Source organism: Betta splendens, chromosome 3, assembly GCF_900634795.4.
Source record: "Betta splendens chromosome 3, fBetSpl5.4, whole genome shotgun sequence".
Classification (NCBI taxonomy): domain Eukaryota; kingdom Metazoa; phylum Chordata; class Actinopteri; order Anabantiformes; family Osphronemidae; genus Betta; species Betta splendens.
The window spans coordinates 2,606,146-2,627,467 of NC_040883.2; the positions used below are offsets into that span (position 1 = coordinate 2,606,146).

At 43.3% G+C, this 21,322-nt stretch overlaps 1 protein-coding gene across 3 annotated transcripts in view; it reads left to right on the forward strand.

Moving 5' to 3' along the window:
* The window catches only part of samd4a (sterile alpha motif domain containing 4A), a 27,892-nt gene extending 6,624 nt beyond the window's left edge, over nt 1–21,268 (forward strand). For 2 of the 3 annotated variants that reach the window (XM_029143920.2, XM_055507232.1), the window contains exons 3-13: nt 7,165–7,776; nt 9,698–9,985; nt 10,154–10,263; nt 10,727–10,813; nt 11,555–11,801; nt 11,896–11,981; nt 12,346–12,476; nt 12,739–12,940; nt 13,980–14,106; nt 15,393–15,476; nt 16,817–21,268. In XM_029143920.2, coding sequence (XP_028999753.1) covers nt 7,165–7,776; nt 9,698–9,985; nt 10,154–10,263; nt 10,727–10,813; nt 11,555–11,801; nt 11,896–11,981; nt 12,346–12,476; nt 12,739–12,940; nt 13,980–14,106; nt 15,393–15,476; nt 16,817–16,845 — 2,003 coding nt within the window. In that variant the 3' untranslated portion in view covers nt 16,846–21,268. The remainder of the gene's footprint in view (nt 1–7,164; nt 7,777–9,697; nt 9,986–10,153; nt 10,264–10,726; nt 10,814–11,554; nt 11,802–11,895; nt 11,982–12,345; nt 12,477–12,738; nt 12,941–13,979; nt 14,107–15,392; nt 15,477–16,816) is intronic. The other variant, XM_029143923.2, reaches the window with a different exon arrangement.
* Nucleotides 21,269–21,322: the final 54 nt, after the last annotated feature.

The window sequence follows — 21,322 nt, forward strand, 5'->3', positions numbered from 1 at the left end:
TAGAGAAGCTTTTGATGTCTTTTTCACATCTGTCTGCTGCTTTTTTAGAATTAGAATACGGCACTTTTCTTTTGTCTACTTAGTGTAGCTTGTTGCTTTTGTTGTTTTGCCGACCAGACTTAAGCACTTTACCAAGACACATCCTCATTAAACTCTTAAACTTAAATATACCATAAGAAGTACCGAGACCACATCACCAGTACACTGTGTGTGTGTGTCTGTGTGTGTACGCTTCCCTTTCGGTGTGTGCTTTGTCTTTTCCACAGGTATGGAAATAAACTTTTTTTCCACAAAGGAAAATAATTATCATTCCTTTACAAGGAAGGAAAGGGGCTTTTAGCTGAGCAAGAGACTGAGAAATGAAGAGGCAGAGGGAGCCGCCAATGGGCCCCTGACTGCCATTTCCTTAAATAGAGTTGTGGTCTTCTCCGGTCCAGCCCTGGCAGAGTGGAGGCTCACATTCTCAGCATAGTTGTGACTGCCACATTCAGATCCTTCCCAACACTGGAGCACTACATACACTTCCCCAGGTAGACTGCAAATCATTTGCTCTGCTTTCAGCCCCCCTCGCGTTTCCTCCAGACCGCCAGCCACCAACCTACTCCAGCAGGGGAGAAAAGGGGATGTTGATGAAAGACTCAAGGAAGTGAGAAGGGAGGGGGGATGGAGTGAAGGATAGCAAAGAATTGTTCTCCATTCATAAAGCAGCCATGCCCTTCTACAGGGAAACCTCCCCCACTGCTGGGAAGGGGATCATTTGGCCTCTTCACTCAACCAAATCGCATACAAATAAAGTAAAATAGACTTGGAGTTAAAAGACAACAACACATGATCATCTATACAGTCATGAGTTATAAGTGATACCTAATATCAATATATTAATGTAATGTCAACCATAGTCAAACAATGACCTATTAATGCAGCTCAGAGTGGAAGCGCAGCCTGATGGGGACATTAAAGCAGGATGCTGGTGTGCACAGTAGTTGGATGATGCTTTTCCTGTGGAAGGGAGATCCACTCGCACAATAGCGATCACATCCAGCACATTGTCAGACAGGTGCTTCCCAATGCGCCCATTCATCTCTGTGGCTGTTTAAAACATTACGCCGTGTAAGTAAATAATCAGCAGAGAAAAAAAAAACTTTACGCCTCCTGTGCGTACACACACACACACACACACACACACACACACACACACACACACACACACACACACACACACACACACACACACACACACACACACACACACACACACACACACACACACACACAGTAGGGACCAGATGAAATCATGTTCTGCAGTTTGACCAGGTGGCCGGTCTGTGCGTGTCTGTTGCTGCTATGAAAAGCTGGTCCTCTTCCTGTTCTATTATTGGTCACAGAAAGTTGTCTGTCTCTTTCTCTGCATGAGGAAAAACGTTTTTGACACATTGACCTGGTTATCATTTAGCAAAAGTGACCCCTGGGATCTTTACACAAAAGGGGTCATGTGCCTCATCCCTTATTTAACGTTTCTTTACATTTAAGCTATTTTTTGGTTTTGATTCACAGCTGGTGCCGAGTCTGGGTCTGGGTCTGGATATTGGTTGTTTTATTGTGTGTTTGTGACAACCCATTGACTGTTTTGGCCAGATATTAAATACTCCTCACACAGAGTTGAGTTGCATGAGAGTTTAACCAAAGGCGTCTGGTAAAAAAGAGCAGCCTAATGTAGTGAATGTAGAACATTCAGACTCTACACAGCCCCTACACCATAATACTCTGCAGTGTGTGTGTGTGTGTGTGTGTGTGTGTGTGTGTGTGTGTGTGTGTGTGTGTGTGTGTGTGTGTGTGTGTGTGTGTGTGTGTGTGTGTGTGTGTGTGTGTGTGTGTGTGTGTGTGTGTGTGTGTGTGTGAGAGAGAGAGAGAGTTGACACTTGATACCTTGAAGGTCAAGATGTTGGGGTAGGAGAGGCAAACACAACATGCAGCCGTGGGTGGAGGCGCATTGGTACAGAAAGCTGCACAATCTGCACAAAAGTCAGACTGATCCCCAAATGCTGTCTTTGTCGTCTCTCTTCAGTTTCTCTTTTGCTTTTCTTTTTCTGTCTTGACTTGTTGGCTCCTTTTGTTCCTCCTGTAAATTCTGTTGCCTGTCTGATTGTTCTGTTTTTGCATTTACCAGTGCCTTTCTTTACTCACCAACTGAAATGTGTTGACACCAGTGAACTTTCCAGTTTCTCTGTCTTGTATCCACCCCCTTCCTTCACTCCTCCCATATCCCCCACATTAAGGGCCCCTAATCTTATGTGGGCCTGTGGGAGCCTGCCTGCACTTCTTGTCAAGACATGGACTCCAGTTCTTTCCCTCGCTGTATCTCTCAATCTCTTCACTGGGTGGGGTGATTCAGCAAATAGCATTAGATCATTTACAGCATATATTTAGTGTACCACACCTCTTTATATACAGCATACTTCTCTACAAACTCTGTCCCACTAGCCCCTGCTTTTCTTAGCTCCTGCTTTTCGTTGTTTTCAATTCTAGTTTATTTTGTTCTTACTCTTTTTACATATTGGTTGCAGTCTACCTTGTCACTTATTTATTTGTTCATATGGGCCTGTTGACAGTCATGTATTTGATTAGTTAATGGTGATGGTCAACAATGCATTAGATACAATGTTTATCCATCAAATTGGTTGCAGCTCCCTTCCCTCCCCAACATGAAAAGCAGACTTTAGTCCAAAAGCCTGACTAATATTGTGGGATTTCTGATAAAACTGACAATGCCTTAGGGCAAGGTCTCTGGGGCATTTGCAAGTTGGAAGTTGTCTCAACTGCAGTGTTAGAATATATAGTAAACAGGGCCTGTATGTTTAAGGCATAGTTGTAGGTTTTTTTAGATTTTATGTAAGAATTATTTGGGTATGATGTTCCCAATGAAATCCTGGCTGGTGGTTAAAAAAAGTGTTAAATGTAATGTAGACCATGATATCGGAAGTGTAATAAATCATTTTGGGCAGAGCTTCATATGTGGCCTGAAAATAACAATGGATAATGATAGTAAGTAGTGATTGGGGTCCTGTCTGCACTGCCTCACAGCATTATCTCTCCTAAACCAACCCGTGTTTCAGTTCAGATGATTCTTGGTTAATGAATGAATTTGACACTGGATTTGATCAAATAATCAAACCCCAGCTCAACCTGTACTGTATGTGAAGAGAGACCCATCTGAGTCTATGTGAAAAACAGCCGTGTGTGTTCTCGTTGGGCTCTGTACCTGTTCAAAGTTTCTTCGTTCTTCAGCAGTGGGGTCTGTGGTATGCCGACACATTCCCCACTGCTGAGCTGGAGAATCCACTCGGAAAGCGGGAGCAGGAACCTTTCCTCTACTCTGCTCCCTCCCCCTGTTCTTCCACCCATCTACTACTCTGCGTGTTCTCAAATAACCCCACCTATACACAAGGTTTATTTGTCTTTGTTTCCACAGCTAAACTTCATCTCATTCTCAACATTTTCTGAAACACTTATACATACAGTGTATACTGTATTTGGGAGCTATGCAACAGTCTTGTAATCTATCTGTGATTTTAAAAGTAACATGAAGGACCCTTTGTCCACCAGTCCTATTCATCCTGGCAAATTATCTCTTTGTGCGTTTACATTGTCTGTATTGGCCTCCAAGGCAGGTGCTTAAATCCATTACTCAGCTCTCACTTTCTCTTGGATGGCTGTCCTCGATTTGGTAAGAGAACATGCTGTGTCCAATGTGATGCTAAGTCAACAACGGTTATAGTGAGTTGCTGGTAGTGGAACAGAGTAAGCCAGCCTTGTTTGTTATGCTAACAAGACACACACAGGATAGAAGTCTGCAGACCACACACAACGATGAGCAGTATTTTCCATGAACGAGATAAAAATCCATAATCCTAACGCGTGACAAAAACACTTCTATCAAGTAAACTAAACAACTAAAATCATTTAATTAAACCAATCTACCAGCACATACAAATACTTGTTATGTCTAGTTGTGGTTAAGTATATACTGTATGTATATTAGGAGTTGTTGTTGTACTACTACATTGTTATGCGCTGTGCTAGCTGTCTGTTAACGCTGTGTCTGTGGGTGTGTGTCTCCATTGGGGGTGCTTGTGTTTGTAGCAAATGAGCTTAAACCATCACTTTGTTCCCTCTGTTGCCGCATGTGTCTTCTGCTGTTTCAGCACACACTGTGTTAGAAAGTGGTCCTGTCCCTGCAGGACGGCATACAGACACTGACAGAATCATAGAGCCGTGTCAGCAGGGTCGAGTCAGAAATGTTGGCTTACATTTACAGCTGCATTTGTTAATCCTAAATAAAATGATAGATTTAATAATAACAGCATAAGAGGCAGGTTATGCCTGACTTTGTTGACCAAGTTACTCTGGATTCCTAGTCATGTGACAATGGCACACATTCATTGGGTTACGTTACAAAGAAATAGTTTTGCCTCTTGGAGAGACTCAGTGAGACGTTGTGTACAGGCATGCGGTTGTTTGTGTCTACTGTATACCCTGTTTGTTGGCAGAGGTAGAATTATGTCCAGAGAGCACGTCTCCTTGTCGTTGTGCCAGAGAGGGCGTCTGAGGGGAGGATGGCAGAGCTTTCACCATAGACACGGCCCATCAGGCAAACGCTGTGTCAGCCCCTGAGCAAGTGAATGTGTCTGTCTGAGGTTTTATTGTGTGTATGTCTGCCTTTTTTGTTCGGGATTTCTTCTCAGTGATGTGGATGTGACTCATCAGTTCCCAGCAAACCCCTGTTTCTCGGTCTGACGTGAAAGAATACGCTAACGACGTTGTCTGATTGAATGTCGGTCATGTTTAGTCTGTTACGGTGCCAAAAGCCGCATACATAGAGCAGCAGGCCTCTTCTGCTATGAAGAGGTAGATGACTACACAGGAGTGGGTTGTAGTTCCAGTGAAAGCCTTTGAGTGTGTAGCTATAAAGAAACCAGGAGAAAGTCTTGTGTTAGTGTTGCTGTGTGAGGAGAATCAGCAGCCCAGTGTTTCCAGTGTTTTTCTCCTCTGTCAGTGTCGTAACCTCAGTTTAACCGCCCCTCTCCTCAGTCCTCCTCCCCTCCTTTTTACTCCAGTTGGATGAGGTTAGTTCTTTCCCCTCAAGGCCCAGGGTGGGAGCAACCATGAAAGGAAAAAATTCGACATGTATGGGAAAACTTTCTCACTCGGTCCAATAGGAATTCAGTTTGACTCGTAATGTGAATAATAATATTAAGGAGGCGTTTGTTCAGTTAAGATCTTCACCAGTTGTACAAGGTCAGCAAGGGTTTATTAGCTTACGCTTAGATGCTCACTTTCTCTAATTACTTATAATAATAACTAACTTTCTCTTCTTTGATAATTCTGTACTATTATTGCAGCGTTTTACGGTTTCATGGACTCTAACCACCACACGCAAAAACAAAGCTTGTGAGAGTCACGTTCGCCACGTGAAGAAAGCCTTCATGCTTCCATGGCTAACAGCTCCACCCACTGCTGGTTACCTTGATCAGATGTTTTCAACCAATTAAAAGCCAAAAGTCCTGGCTGACTGCACACACCTTATCGAGGCCACACAGCACAGACACCCACATTAACGTGGATGCTTGAATGCTGTTACAGGAGATGCGTTTGTTGTCACTGTGATAACATCAGTAGGTGTGCTGTCTCAGAGGATACCTGGCTCTAATTATTGTTGTACAGTTGTTGTAACCAGTCAGTTATTGAGTCTACACAATGTGAAGCCCCTTTCTGCTCTCAGTTATCTGTGATCAGTCAAACCTGCCAATGAACTTGAAACTTTGGATCCTTTTACAGTCAGACAATGGCAAAGCCTAAACCTCTACATCTGTAATCTTTATTATTTATAAGGGTTTGTGTGTCAAATCCTAATGTTTTCCATTTGGAAAATGGTTTTAATCATGGAAAAATTCCTTGTGGATGGACTGAGTCTTGCCTCATTCTAAGGAATGAAGAATTACATCATCCCTGGAGCAGTGTGGAGTAACTCCCTGGCTCGCCTCACACACTGGCTCCCTCCCTTCATTTATTATTTCCCCTCCCTCTCAAGCTCCTTCTCTACCTCAGCCTTTCTTTTCCAGCTCCCCTGTTCTGCTGCTTTTTGTCACTAACAGCAAAGACCGTCTCCTGAAGATTGGGACATCTTTGCCTAGTTCTCGCTAGTTTGTCTCTTCGAACTTTCTAACAAGGATCTGAAGTCCGTTCATTTTGTCAGATTGTCTGATGTGGGACGCTACTCTCAAACCTTATCTTGGTAGGCATGACATGCCAAGATATTTTTATAAACCATATAATCAACGTGATAGTAACTGTAAATTGTGTAAATACGGTCTCTCCTTAAAGCATTTGCCAAAACAAGGTTGTTTGCTGTGTGTTTAGGTTTGAAATATGAGGCAGATGTAAATAAGTGTTATAATAAATGTTGGACATATAAAAGTGTAAATATTGTCCCATGAAGGCTGAACATTAAACAATTAAAATGTCATTTGCCTTCCTGTTTGGATGAGACTGTGGATGCTGTAATACAGAGAATATTTTAACAAGAAACGGATGATACAACATCACATGTGATTACTTTATTAGCAAATGCAGTAGGATGCATAAATGACTGATTCATCCATGTTCGCAGCAAAGATGTGACACCTTTTACACTCTCATTGTTCAATTTTTGAATCTTTTAGGCTTAGTAAGTGAGCATGAAGCCTGTCAGCTGTCCAACTGACAGGGCAGATATTCTTACATCACCGGAGTCTGGACTTAGTATGTGTCTGATTCAAAAGCAGTAGCTAGACATCAGATTCACAAAGTCAGATACGTCCCCTGAAGCCACCCTGGGTCTGGTTGTGTCCTGTCTATATTTGTGCTGTTTCTCTGACCTGTAGGTATCTATAGCTCTGGTTCATGATGTTTGGAATGGGTTAGGGTGCCTACTAACTTAAACCACAATAGAGCTGTGTGACCTCGAGGTTATGTACGGAGTTGTGCAACCACCATTAGTAGCCTACAGAGATGTGTATTTGTATAATCACAGATTGATGCAATGGATTTGAGCACTATTGAATTGAAATGGTGGGTTCTTGATTTGCAACACTCCGCATTGTGTTATTTGTTTGTTGTCTCCTATAGGAGTAATCAGCCAGTGGCAAGGCGAGTCTAAGGAGCAGGTCATCTCTCTGGTCCTCACCCATCTCCCACTACTCAAACCTGGCAACGTGGAAGCCAAGGGTGAATACATGCGCCTGTTGCCCCGCATTCTGGCTCACACTATTGAGCACGGCCGTCACCTGGAGGAGTCCCGCCAGCTCCTGTCCTACGCCCTGATCCACCCCGCCACCTCCTTGGAGGACCGCTCTGCTCTGGCACTTTGGCTTAACCACCTGGAGGAGAGGGCCGCTATCCGGGGAGACTCGCTGGAAAGGCCTCCTCCTGCTGGGCCCCACCACCACCACCACCACCACCACCACCCCCAGTCTACACCCCCATCCACCCTCACCTCGTCAGGATCCTCCTCCTCAACTAACTCCTCTTCATCAGGCAATCTGTACTCTTTGCATCACCAGCAGCGTTATGGCTCAGATGACCGCCTCAATGGGTGGCAGAGCTCCAGGGATTCAGGGCTCGGTGGAGGTTGGCATCAGCAGCAACAGGGCTGTGAGAATGGGCACCTGCTTCTCTACCCATCATCATCTGTGCCGACAACCATCAACACAGTTGGAACTGGTGGAGGCAGTAACATTAGTAAGCAAAATCCCATCTGTTCTCTGTACAATTGCGCACAATTATACAATACCTTGATTGGTGAATCTCAAGCAGTACTGTACAGTGGCAACTCCATTTCCTGAAATTGTTGTTTTATACTTTAATATAATAATAACTGTAAGACAGCGGACACTTAAATGCTCTAGCACTTGTAATTAAAGACTATATTTAGAACACTCTTAATCCGGGAGGCTCATGCCACAGGTACTACACACATTATGTACAGTGGACTGAACACAGCAACGACACTCGTAAGCTGTGCTAGATGGAAGACAACGCACAGGGCTGTTGAAATTGAACATAACTATCGTCAGAGCAGGATATTTCCAGACAAGAATGCAAGGGGGCTCTGTTTTTTTTCTGGGAGATGAAAGAAACAGCTGAGGGTTTATAAATAAAGACACATTTAAAGCCCCGCTCACTGCTCCAAGAAAGATCCTCTTGTATTTTTGACCACCAGCAACCTCAGGCCTACACAAAAGACCTCAGGATTACACAGCTGATAGACTTGAGTCACCTCTGTCACTGACAAGGACATAATGAACCTGTAGTGTCACTGAATAGGCGACAAGCAAACTGATGTGTGGATATTAAGTAAGTGCTAAATACAGGAATGATAAATTAGCTTTATTCTTGTTGTTGGCATATATTCTGACCCATTATTTTCCCATTCATTCACAAATCAATAGATTTAGCTGCTAAGACCTAGATTTTTATATATTTACAGTTGTGTGTAGGCCTCACTCTGCTCATCAGGGGATGATGATGATGAGGATGGTTTCAGGAGGATACCTTCCCCATCAAACTGTTTGTGACTAGAACATCCAGAAGATCCCACCCTCACACCCTCAGCCTCAGTCCAAGCCGCAGCAAATCGACCCTTTCCCTTGTAAGGCAGCCTTTGTGGGAGACTGTATTTTGGGGAAATGGCTAATATTTAGGGACTGGAACTTGTAATGTTAGCTGGGCACCTATTTTAAACAGGGTCCATGAAGTCCTATACATAGCACATAACAGAAAGCGGACCGCATATAGGAGAAGGAGGAGAGACGCTGGAGTGTTGGTGGCAGCTCACCCCGTCAGAGTGGCGACACAAAAAGCTCTGTGGCTCCTCACCTTTTTATTCTGGTTATCTCCTATGGCCAGAGACATCACAGCCAGGACTAGAGCTAACGTTTCAGTGACTGTATTGATCAAAGCAGGTGTCCATCATAACTTCATCATGAGGAACTCTCATTTTAACTAATTACAGAAACAAGGTGAAAATGACAGTGGTGAAGCATTAATGGTTAACATGCAACCACGTACTACTTATCAGACTGGAAAGAACCTGCATATGCATCACAACAACATTTTACTAATAACCTCTTTTAGTGTGATAAATATACTAATTTTGCCGAGTCACATCCTACTTAAACACGGCTCTTGTGATTTGAGACTTTTGATAAACATATGAAGATGCAAATGCAGAAATGAAAGTTGATGAACCAAATGTAGTTTCCTGAGGAGCATTTTCTGTTGCAGTTAATATTTCAGCCACAAAGTTACATTGCCTGACATTATGTAGGCTGTTTGTGCCACAAGAACTGCTCGGAGGCACTGCAGACACTTGGTGTGGCCTTGTATTTCTGGCCTGCACAGGGTCTTAAGAGGGTCTGTCTAGACCCTCAGTGTCTAGGGAAGCAGTAAAATGTTATGAATCTCCTGGCAAATGGATGCAGTTCCTCTACCAGTTCCTGAATAATTTGGCAGGGTTTATTACTGTATCCTGCTAAATGCATTTAAGTGACACGTGTTAAAGGCACCTGTCATTGTTACTTTCATAAGATAATGTTTTGGTGCTTTAATGTTGTGACTGATTTGCATGTACACAGTAATGTATCCTAATTCTGTCTTGCAGTCCTGACAAGTGGAGGTACCAGCCAGCAGCACAGCCCTCTGAAGCGCTCTGTGTCCCTTACTCCTCCCATAAGTGGGCCCAGCAACCAGCCTTTGGGTCATGTCTGGCTCTCCCAGGAGGACTTACGCTCTGCTAGAGGCCCGGCCCCAGACCATGCGCCTCTCTCACCACAGAGCAGTATTGCCTCCTCTGGCAGTGGAGGCAGTGAGCATCTGGAGGAGGCCGTCTTAGGCGTAGGTTCAGGTTTGCATCGCAGTTCCTTCCACGAAGAGGGCAGTGGCATGAGGGGTGAGTACGGTCAGGTCCTGCAGTGTTGCATTCATTTAAATTTGCAAATTTTGCTGCTGAGGTTTTCATGTAAAATGAAGATAGAAACAAATGATTTCAATGTATTATGTGGCTAAAAACCTACACAATAAACGACAGCTTAAAATGAGTGTGTGTTCTACCCCATAGATGTTCCATCGTGGCTCAAGAGTCTCCGTCTCCATAAGTACGCCACACTGTTCTCCACAATGAACTACGACGAGATGCTGTCACTGACTGAGGATCAGCTAGAGGCACAGGTTTATATTGTGTATACATATGCATGATAGTTCCAGTTTAATTCTTTGTTGTAACCTTTGTTGTTAACTGAATCAGCGTTGTCATATGCAGGTAAACTACCTCACAGATGAACCATTTCAGTTATTCATACATGACGTGATGTTAACAGTAAAGTATGTGGTCGAGGTGCATAGCAGGGCAGAAACAAGTCGGGGCTCTGTACTAGTGTTGCATAAACTGCCATATCTTGTAATTATGTAGGTCACGTCAAAAAGCTGCTGTTGACATAAATTCAGCATAAGCTTTGCTTAAATTTAAAGACACTGGAGTTCAGATAACGGGGCTAAAATGAACGTAGTACAACTCTACAATGACAAAACTAATATTTAATACACTAAATCAGTCTTAATATTTAATATAACATTTTCAAAAAATTATTGGATGTGTTACGAGTTGTGTAAAAAAAAATTTTTTCTCCAACAGAAGGTCACAAAAGGAGCAAGACACAAGATTGTTATCAGCATCCAAAAGCTCAAAGAGAGGCAGAACCTTCTGCGCAGCCTGGAAAAGGTCAGAATGTAAACCGTATCACTGCGTCTTGTGTGAATTCTTTGAAAAAGTTAAAGTCCTGAATCTACTACAGTTGCCTACCTCTTCACACAAACCTCATCCTCTCATTCAAGGACTCGGTGTCTGTGTGTAGAGAGTAATAATAGTGAAATCTCTGATCGCAGCTGAGGGAACAACTAACGCAGGAAGGAGAGTTTTGGGTTCCAAATTTACACACATCTGACTCCCTCATCCCTCTATTCACTCTTCAAAGCGATACAATCAGGCTCAACGCCAAACCACTGGAGGAACTTCTCGGTCCAGCTAAATTCAGGCTCGGCCTTTTCGCCAAGGCTTCACTTTAGGAGTTGCCACTGCTGCACCGCTAGGGAAACGAGACACCAGCTGCTTGGTATTTTTGGTTTACACAGACTCATGTGCAGTGTTGCTCTGTAAAGAGTGTGAGGAAGGAAAATGTGATGTACATGGACAAACGTAATGAAGGAGAACTAGACACATACATTTTTACTGTAACTTTAGTTACTTAAACTTTCCCCTCCTGTCTTTTTCTATGTAGCTCTATTAAAATGAAGAGTTGGCTGTCTTGTTTTCTTATGTTTTGTAAATGCTACATCTGTCTGATCAATTATCTAATGATCTGTGAAACAAAACCTCCTTTTTTGTTTAATTCTTTGAGATGTGCTTCGTTTGTTACTCTCAGTTATTTCCCTTCTTCATTGCTTCTGCTGTTCATTTGTCCAGGATGTGCTGGAAGGCAGTAACCTGCGCGGTCCCCTGCAGGAGCTCCACCAGATGGTCATGACACCTATCAAGGCTTTCAGTGGCAGTGAGGAGGCCTCCCTGCAGCGCCCCCTTTTGAGTCCTGGGGACAAGAATGCTGCCCCGGGCTCTCATCTGATTGGGGGCGGCAACGGGGAGGCAGAGTCGGGCACAAGCATCATCGCAGAGGGGGATCTGCCTGGGCAGTTCACGCGTGCCATGGGCAAAGGTAAGCTGTAAGCCCCTGCCCAGTTGGGCTCGTTTTATAGGTTGAGAGGGGCTTAAGTTTGATTTAATGCGTGTATGATCTGTGTCATCCCCAGTTTGTACCCAGCTATTGGTATCAAGGTCAGATGAAGACAACATCAGCTCCTACTTACAACTCATTGACAAGTGCCTTATACATGAGGTATGTGCATGTTGAAACACGTTTGCTTTTCATCTCGTTATATGCACAGTACACAGCATGTCCTACAGGTTTTTGAAGCAAAACATATCAATTTTCACATCTTCGTCAGTTTTAGATTGGGCAGTTGTAGAGGCCAGGCCATCTGCTGCAGCACTCCACCCCTTTCCTTTTTGGCCATACATACCCTAGAAGTGTGTTTGGGGTCATCTTACTGTTGCAAAACAAACGATGGTCCCACTTAGTGCAAACCAGATGTAACAGTATACATTGCTGCAGAATTCTGCAGATTCCATGCTGGTCTTCAGAATATTTAGTTATTTTGCATGTTAGTAACTAATTTGCAATTTCTTCCTCTCGCTGCCAGTCCTTCACTGAAACACAGAAGAAGAGGTTGTTGTCATGGAAACAACAGGTCCAGAGGCTGTTCCGGTCCATTCCCAGGAAAGCGCTCCCTGATATAGCAGGCTACCGACCTCAGAGGAGGTGCACACCTGAGTAATGTTCACTTACTCTTTTGGTGACACACTTAAACAGGAAGACTTGTGATTTTTGCATGTGAATGACTAAATGAGTGGGTCACAGTCTGAATCAGGCCTGTAGGCAACAGCAGCCAGTTTTTTGCTGAGTTTAACTCCCATGTAGTTCTTGGCACTGGTTCTTGTTTAATGCTGATCTATACACAAAAGAAATAATCAGAATGACAGCAATGTTATTTTACATAAATCTTGACTTCACTTTCTGTTTTGTTCTACTGCAGCCGCTTTGGCCAGTCCAACTCTCTCCCCACCACTGGCTGTGTTGGGGGCAGCGTGTCGGCCAGGAGGAGCCTTCGCCAGTTTCAGATGCCCTCTAGGAGCTTGCCTGGTGCTAGGCTGAACCTGCTGGGCAGCGGAGGGCTGCTGGGACCCACACCTCGCAGCTCCAGCAGCACACCCACTGGTCCCAAGCAAGGGAGACAGGTGGGTCGAACTACAGGAGGTTGCGTCCACCTGTAAAGCGACATGGCACAGCAGACTTAAACTCATGCTTCCTAAAAAGCCTACTATGAAAAGATAGTAGATTGGTTTTGGTTTACATGCACAAAAAGACAGACTGTGATTGTACATGTTGAAATGTGTAATAATATCTTCTGGGAAATTTACAATAACCTGAGCCACAAAATTCCTTCTTGAGCACGTATCCTGTCTGTAATACGCATTTTATTCCATGATTAAAAAATGTGGGGAAAAGAACGGGAGCAGCAGTGGTGTTTGGCGAATGAAGTGAGGTGGCTGGAACTCGTAGGCAGGTCACCCCACATACCAGAGGCCCTGCGTCAGTGTCGAACACTGAAACAGGAGGAGCTGTGGAGCTGTTTCAGAACCATCCTGGCACACTCTGATCCAGCCTGACCTAGTTCATAAGAAACCGCTCCATCCCTCCTGCTCGCTCACTCATACGTCCCTCACAATGGAAGGAAATACCTTAGTTCCTCCCTCACACTCTGCCTTCTTGTGTGGGGTAGTGGAGTGGATGCGTAAAGAGGGAGAAGGAGGGTGGGAATAAAATATGTGAGTCATCATTTGGGAGAGGTAGCTGTAGTGTTGGAGGAGGAGGAGCAACAAGTGAGAGAGTTTGTATGAGAATGTATGAGAGTGAGAGAGCCAGTTAGAGGCAGTGAGAACAGTGCACAGGCATTTCCTGTTTTTCCCTGGCCTGCAGTACTGGAGGACTGTGAAGAGGTGAGGGAGGGGCACACGGTATAAAGGAGGGAATAAATGGTTACAGTTACAGTGTGCAACTGAAGGAGTGTGTGTTCATCTTCAGATTGAACCTGGCATCTTTGAACCTGCAAATTCCACGCACACGCTCTATTAAACATAATTTTTTTTTTTTTTTCGTATTTGGTAAAAATGTTTTTAATTATATGGACATTAGGATTTTCTACCAATGTGGTGGATGCTTGTCTTGATTTTGCATGTTTAGAAATGAATATAATGGTGAAAATGTTCTCATCAGGGGCTGTGGTTCGCCAACCCTGGAGGAAGCAACAGCATGCCCAGTAGGACCCACAGCTCTGTGCAACGGACCCGCTCCCTGCCGGTTCACACCACACCACAGACCATGGTTATGTACCAACAGGCCGGTAAGGAGACGCATGTGTATGCACACAGCACTCGCGTTATGTTCCACCTTGGCTCGCTTCTTCCACATGGTTTAATCACATTCGTGGTGTTCTTTCATGTGGAATGCAGAATATTGGCCTGACAGTAAGAGCCATAGGACATTTTCTGACTTGTGCTGTCCTGTCATCGCCATTAAAAATCCCCAGCCTCCACTCACAGTGTCCACACAGACTGGGTCATGGTAACCATCGGCGCCAGGCAGAGTGACCTCTAGTTGCCTCTGCTAACTGGACATTGTCCCTTGGGACCAGCGCACAGTAATAGGACTAGCTGCGGCTTCCTCTGCCCTGTCACACATACACAGCAGTAGTATCTGTTTTTAGAGCGAAGAGGAAAAACAAATTTAAAAAACACTGGGAGGAGGGAAGTTAGGTGGAGCAAGACTGTATGGGAGAGAGGAAAGAGTTGAGGAGTCGTACAATGAGGTCCTTTGTGCAGCGAGGATGGGGCGCCCCGGCCCACTCTTCTTCCCTTCCTCCTCTTCCTGATTCTCTCGTTCCTAGCTTTCACATCTCTCTCTCCTCCCTTGTTTGCCTGCCATCCCTCCATCTGTCCTTCTCTGAAAACTCTGCCGAGTCATGAACACAGCAGTCACCCTCAAGGACAGCTATGTCTGCATCTTGGCCTGAGACACCCTACAGCCCCTCGCTCCCTATGTAAATATCTGTAATATTTACTTCTCCATCGCAGTCAATGGATAAAAGGGACATAGTTCTGAAAGTGTGTGTGTACAGTTTTTTTTTTTTTTATCAGTGTGTGTTTGTGTGTTTCTCAGTCTGTGTACAGGAGGTGGGGGTTGGATGACTGGATCCTATAAATAGCCTGCTGTGGCCTACTGGGCCTCACTCAGCTTTTCTCTCTGGCTGCAAGGGATTTTCATTGGCCGGCCTGTCTTAAAGATCAGGCTAAGGTCTGAGTTAAGATCGGGCCGAGGCCCGAGAAGCTAGAATGAGTTGCTGGGCAAAAACATGAAACGAGCTTAAGCCCTAGCCGTCAGTAGGCAGATTTGACTATAGCTCAGTCACCAGTTGTTCTGTTTTGTACCGAATGGGAAAAAGTCATACCTGTATGACATTATTATTATTATCATTATTATTATTATTATTATTATTATTATTATTAGTTTACTTTGAACATGAAAATGAATGTGATCACAGTCATATATTTGTTGTGTAATGTTCTCTCTTTGTTTGTGCTGAATATGTGTAGTCACTCGTACTGATGCTGCTTTTCTGTCACTGCACAGACCTTCAGTTACCAGTGACTGAGCCAGACATCAACAATCGCCTTGAGTCTTTGTGTCTCAGTATGACGGAGCACGCGCTCGGAGGTAACGCACAGCTTCTATTTCATCATCATTATTTTAAATGTTGTTCATTGAAAAACTAGAATTGATAGAGAATTAAGAGACTATTTAAATATCAGTGTTGTCCTGGTGTGACCATAACCTTAGTCACGTCCAGGGCGTGCACAACATTCACATGCTGTGAACTTTGGTCTGGGTTAAAGCCAGTACCAACTCCTCCCATTCCAAAAGTCGACTGAGGTTGGGACAGTGGGCCTCACAGAACCGTTCACAAGTGCTGCTTTGTGTGTGTTAGGCGTAGACTGTGAGAGTGTGTATTAGGTGGAAAGCCAAACTGGCTAGCAAAATCAAGAAGTGTGCTGTACTGAAGGAACTCCTTAATCATACTTCTGCATTTTAAATGGCACATCCAGACATGGAACTTAAGGAACATACAGTACCTGTAGCCAAAGCAGACTGTTTTCTATGTCACGAATCTCACATCTTCCCTAACAAAAACCTGGCGTAACAAAAACAAAACTGATCACAATAGTAACCAGCAGTTGCATCGCTAACAACACTGAGCAGGTGAAGGGCAGAAGATCAGATCTGATCAACCAATTGCATCATTATAAATTATTCATGACTCACAGGACAAGGGTATTTCCATGGGTGTGGAGGAGCTCTTATTTTTATGGATTAAAAGTGTCCACCAGTGCGTATCCTGATGACATTTTCCTCTTCAGCCACACCAGAGGCAACAGATGTCAGACTGTTGTTGTTCTCTATCTGTATTTTGACAGATGTGTTGCTCCCTCACAGCGGCTGTGTTGGCCCTGGCCCCCTCGCTGTTTACCTAGTCAGAAAAGCTTCAGGCCCTCTTTACAAACAGTCTGTGGCACAGTACGATCACAACGACACTTCAGATCAGATTCAGTTGCACGAAAACTGGAAAATATCCATTTTCACAAAGAGCGCAACCATCACCGTCAGTAGAGTCAGTAGGAATCAAGCAACTAAACCAGGATGGCTAATTATCACAAAGCCACAAGATTTAAAATTATTTAGCAAATATTTTCATCCTAAATTTCAGACAAGTAATAGTAATGTTGTTGAGACAGTCTGCTTTGTTTATACAAAGTTGCACCCATATGTTGGAGCTCTAAGATCTGCTCATCCTGGCCCTCCCCTCAAAAGTTAGACTTTGTCAGTTTGTTCTTGGTGAAACACACAGAAGGGTTAACGCTGGAGGCTGACGACCCTTTCACTGTGTATTGTTGCCACTTGTATCCTCATTAGGACTGTGATTCTGCATTTACACTTGTTGGTGATTTTACTGATTATAGACCCTGATGCATTTTCTCCTTTTTCCTGTTCTACTCTAGATGGTGCTGACCGTACATCAACCATATGAAATGAGGACCTGAATGCAAACAGCAGGACAGCGCATGTTCATGAGGCTCTCTCTTGATATGTCACCCTAAGGTCACCAGTCCTCCCATCCCCCCTCCCTGTAGCCAACGGTGTAGCTCAATCAGAGGGCCGGGCGGGATCCAAGCAACACAAGAGCACCAACCATCAAACGGCTAACACTAACTATCGCATTGGCACCGTGCGTCGGGCTGGAAAAGCACTCTGCTCTGCCAGTGTGCTCACAGCTACCTGCATCTGGATGAGGCAAGAGGAAGAAGAGCATGACACACAGATTGGACAGTGGGTGAACAGCGCCACCCGGGGGTGGCCTGGGGCAGCACTGCAGTTCGGTCCAGCAGAAGGGAGAATGTGGCCTGTGGCTCCACACAGCGAGACCGAGGCCCCGTCTGCTCCCTGCACATCCACCACAGCTCGTGGCATCTTTTCAATCCTAAACAGTACCTCACATCCAGAAAGAAGGTGAGACAAGTAGAGCAACACGGATGCAGAAGGACGTTTGGCTTGTCCTGTTTAGCTCCATAGTGGGTGGAAAAACATCATGATTTTTTTTCTAATTATTGTTTACATGATGATGCTACTTCAGAGGGTACAAAATGTTTTAGGTATGAATTCTGAAGTATTCTGTAAAGCCCTGGTTGTCTACCAGCTTTATGTCCCATGAGCAGCCATCCAGGTAGTTTACAACAAATGTGCTTACTCTTTATTTTATCAGCCAAGAGTTTCAACATTTAACAAGTGAGTTCGAGAAAGAGAGGAGGAGACGGAGCAGATGTGTGAAGAGGGAAAGCGGAAGATGTAGATGATGTGATGTAGAGAAAGAAACAGGAAGTGGAAGAGAAAAGGATCAGAATCAGAAGTGTTAGTGGAAAGGGAAGCGGATGTTTAAAGGAGAGGGACATCAGAGGCAGGACCTTTGATCCGCTGAAGATGAGAGGAAGAACTGTTTATGTGAGTGTTTGTAGGAGCAGGTGAGTTGGGCTTCAGAGCCTGTACTGTGTGAACTCGTTGAATCCAGAGCTCTTGTAGACACAATACATGGAAATGTACTTTATTTGAATGCTTCCGTGGAACATTATTATGTTTGTATAGTCAGTGGGATCTGTCTGCATGTTCAGATACTGGGTATATAGTGTAGTTCGTTGTTTTTTAAAGCAGGGTGATGTGTTAAGCTGCATGTTACAACTAGATATCTTTCTATGAGGAAAGCAAGCTTGTGAAATGTGGAATAAACACAAGGTCAGTTTGGTTTCCCACCATGTTGCTCAGTCCGCAGTGACATTGAAACAAAGGAATCTCACACTGTCAATCTGTGAAGGGTGGATTTCCCAGAGATTGTCTCATCAGTGCTTACCTCCACCTGCTGGCCAGACACAGACAGCGGACGTATGCTGGCACAGTATTAATCATAATGGGGGAAATTTGGGAAACGTCTGTGCTGTGTTAGTCTTGTCTGCAGTGATGTTCCCAAAGATAGTCTTCTCTTCTGTAAGTGCACGCCTACATTGGAATTCTTTTCCTTTTTTTTCTTCAAAGCTTCATGGTTAGGCTGTTTCTTAATGGCTTTACTCAGAGAATATATGACAATAAGCTAATTAGGAAAACACCTGAACGTGTGCTGAGAGTTTTAACCTGGAAGAGTTATTAGTTATTATTTGTATAGCTTAAATTCTCTTTTATTCTACACTTCATATGATGAGTAAAGTTTAGAAGTTCAACTTCTCAGAGCAGGTGAGAGTGTGGAGTTTCTCTCCCCAGATGGCAAAGATGAAGCTACAGATGTATCTCATTGACCTTGATTGACTTGGTTTTGTCACAGTTAAAGGACCATGCCAACATTTGACAGATACATTTAGATTAGACTTTATCATTACAAAGATTTAATAGCTTTCTCAGTCTGGACACATCAAACAAGCTTCAGCACAAAGTGTCTGCTTTCACTTTTGTAGGTTAGTTTTTCCACAGACCTGCAACATCAACATGACTTTTCTCAATCTGGGAAATCAGTTAGGTGACTAGTGCAGCTCTAATCCTAGCGGTTTGAATAGAGCAATAATGATCTTGAACTGCATTCAGGTGAACAGTCCACAGTTGACAGCTGTGTTTGTTTCCCAGACTTTGTCTCTATGTGTAAACTGTTGGTTTCCTGCTCTTAAGAGCAGCTCGAGCACCATCTACGTCTGTGAATGAAGATGAAGACTCCACCAAAGCATGAATGTGACTTTAATCCTTCATGGGGAACTGATGTTACCACCATGACATCATTTTTGATGCTCCTCAGTGAGAGGCAGCATCGGGATCTCATTGTATTCAGACTCTTTGAGTGTCACTGCCATATGAATCAGTACTTAAAGTAGATAGAATTATTTATTCTTTTTTTTCACATTTTTTGCAGAGGTGATAGTTTTACGCATTTAGGTGTATTATTATTTAAAGTACTTTATGTGTTAACATGTTATGGCTGGTGACCATACATACATCTCAAATATTAACTTAGTTATTGTAGTTATTGTTATGTTACTTTTGTTTTTGTTGCTGTTGTTGATCTATAATTTTGTTCGTATCTGCCAGTGTTGGGTTGAGATTACTTCACGCTTCTGTGTCAGTCGGTTCGGATTCAGTTACAAAACTCACAATGTCGGCAAATAACACAACTCTGTTGCTGTTGTGGAGTTTGGCAGACCAGAAAATAGACTGGTCCATTGGTAGAGGCTGATGGATTTTTATTTATGTCAGTTTAAATGACACCATTGTCAGAAATGTGCATTATATCTATTGTGGGTAAAGCCCATGAAAACATCCAAATTCCACAGTGCATCAGTTTGTGTACTGTCCCGTTTTCCTCCCTGTCGGTGGCCGGCAGCACACATGACTATGAAAATATTCAGAATGAGAATATTTGAGGAAACAGGAAGATACATGTGGGATTGATTCCAAATGATCAATGGGTTCATGTTCTATTTTAGCAGGGTAGAGGAATCAGTGTTTTAATACTACCACAAATGTGTTGTTAGGTCATTTAATGGGATGTGTTTAAACAGGGAAGAGTAAAGAGTTGAACCAACCTTCAACCTGTTTTTTTTATAAGCTGGTAAAAAAAAAACTGAAACCGTATTTGTTTATTGTTTTTACTTTCATGTGACTTTTGACTTACACGAGTGTTCAAAGTTCAGGAGAATGATTTCTGTGTGTACAAACACTAATCCTAAAAGTACTGACAGTATTAAAGAAGTAATTTGAGAGGCAGTTTTGTATTTAGTACAAATTTACAGCATTGGCCTCTCGTGCGGGAGTCGTCGTTGACGCACCTGTGGCATCATTACACATCTCTTTAAACCAAATGCTAGATCTAAATGCATATCAGCTGTTGGTGTCCGGGTGTCTAACACTGTGCATGCTGCAGCATTAACAGTTAGAAAATGTCTTGTTATTCCAAAAAGCATTTCATGTATTTTAAGTCAGAGTGTATATGCTCTTTTATAGCTTTTATTTTTGATTTTCATAGTTTAGACAGTTTTTGTCAGTATGGGATGCCAAGACCTTTGTGTTTAGTTTTTTACACTTCTGCAGCACCATTTTTGTAACAAAGTGTTACCGCTTGACTGTGCTCCTTTACATTTAGTTTTATTTTATCAAAGAGCCGATGTCCTGTATTGACTGCAGGCTTACGTATATATTTGACAAAAGATTATTGTATGTTTAATAGTAAAAAAACACACAAAAAGACAAAAAACTGCAGAAAATACAGAAAAAATAAAATGTTAAAATTGCATAAGATGTAATTTATATTTTAAAACTGCATGCACAAGGCTGGAAAGGTCATATTTAGAATAACAAATGGCAGTGCCTTTTTTGTACTCAAGACATTTACCCTAAATGCAAATGTTTAATGTGGACTTTCAAAACTGCAAAGTTACAGTACAGGATAAATTCGGCAACAGCTGTCAGGCCACGTTCACATGAAAGGCTTCGATTTGTCACCGGTTTGTTTCTCAATATTCCCCAAAGTTAATATGGGATCAGTGCTCTCCTACTCAAACTTAATCAAGCTTTACAGTAAGATCCAGTTTATTGTTTATGGTTTGTCTTTTCCTAAAATGTTGAGCCCCAGTTTTATTGCTGACTGCATTCAGCTGCAGTCTGTGCGCTGTGAACGTGGCCGGGAGCGGCCGTGTGTCTATCTGTACTCTGTAGGTACTTCTTAATGCTGATATGAAGTGATGAATTATTCTGATTTGTATAAATGAGCAATGGCTGCGTGGCTGTGAGGATGCGTGTGAGGACGTGTGTGCGTGTCTAAATACTTTTTTTTTTTTTTTTTTTTAAATGTGCTGTAATTTTGTTGCTACGTACCAGAATGCTGTGACTTGGCATGCCCCAGTATACATAAAGAAAAAAAGCTGTAACTCCTCTGTTGTGTCTTATTCTGATTCAGTCTCAACAGCAAAAGTGGGTTTCAG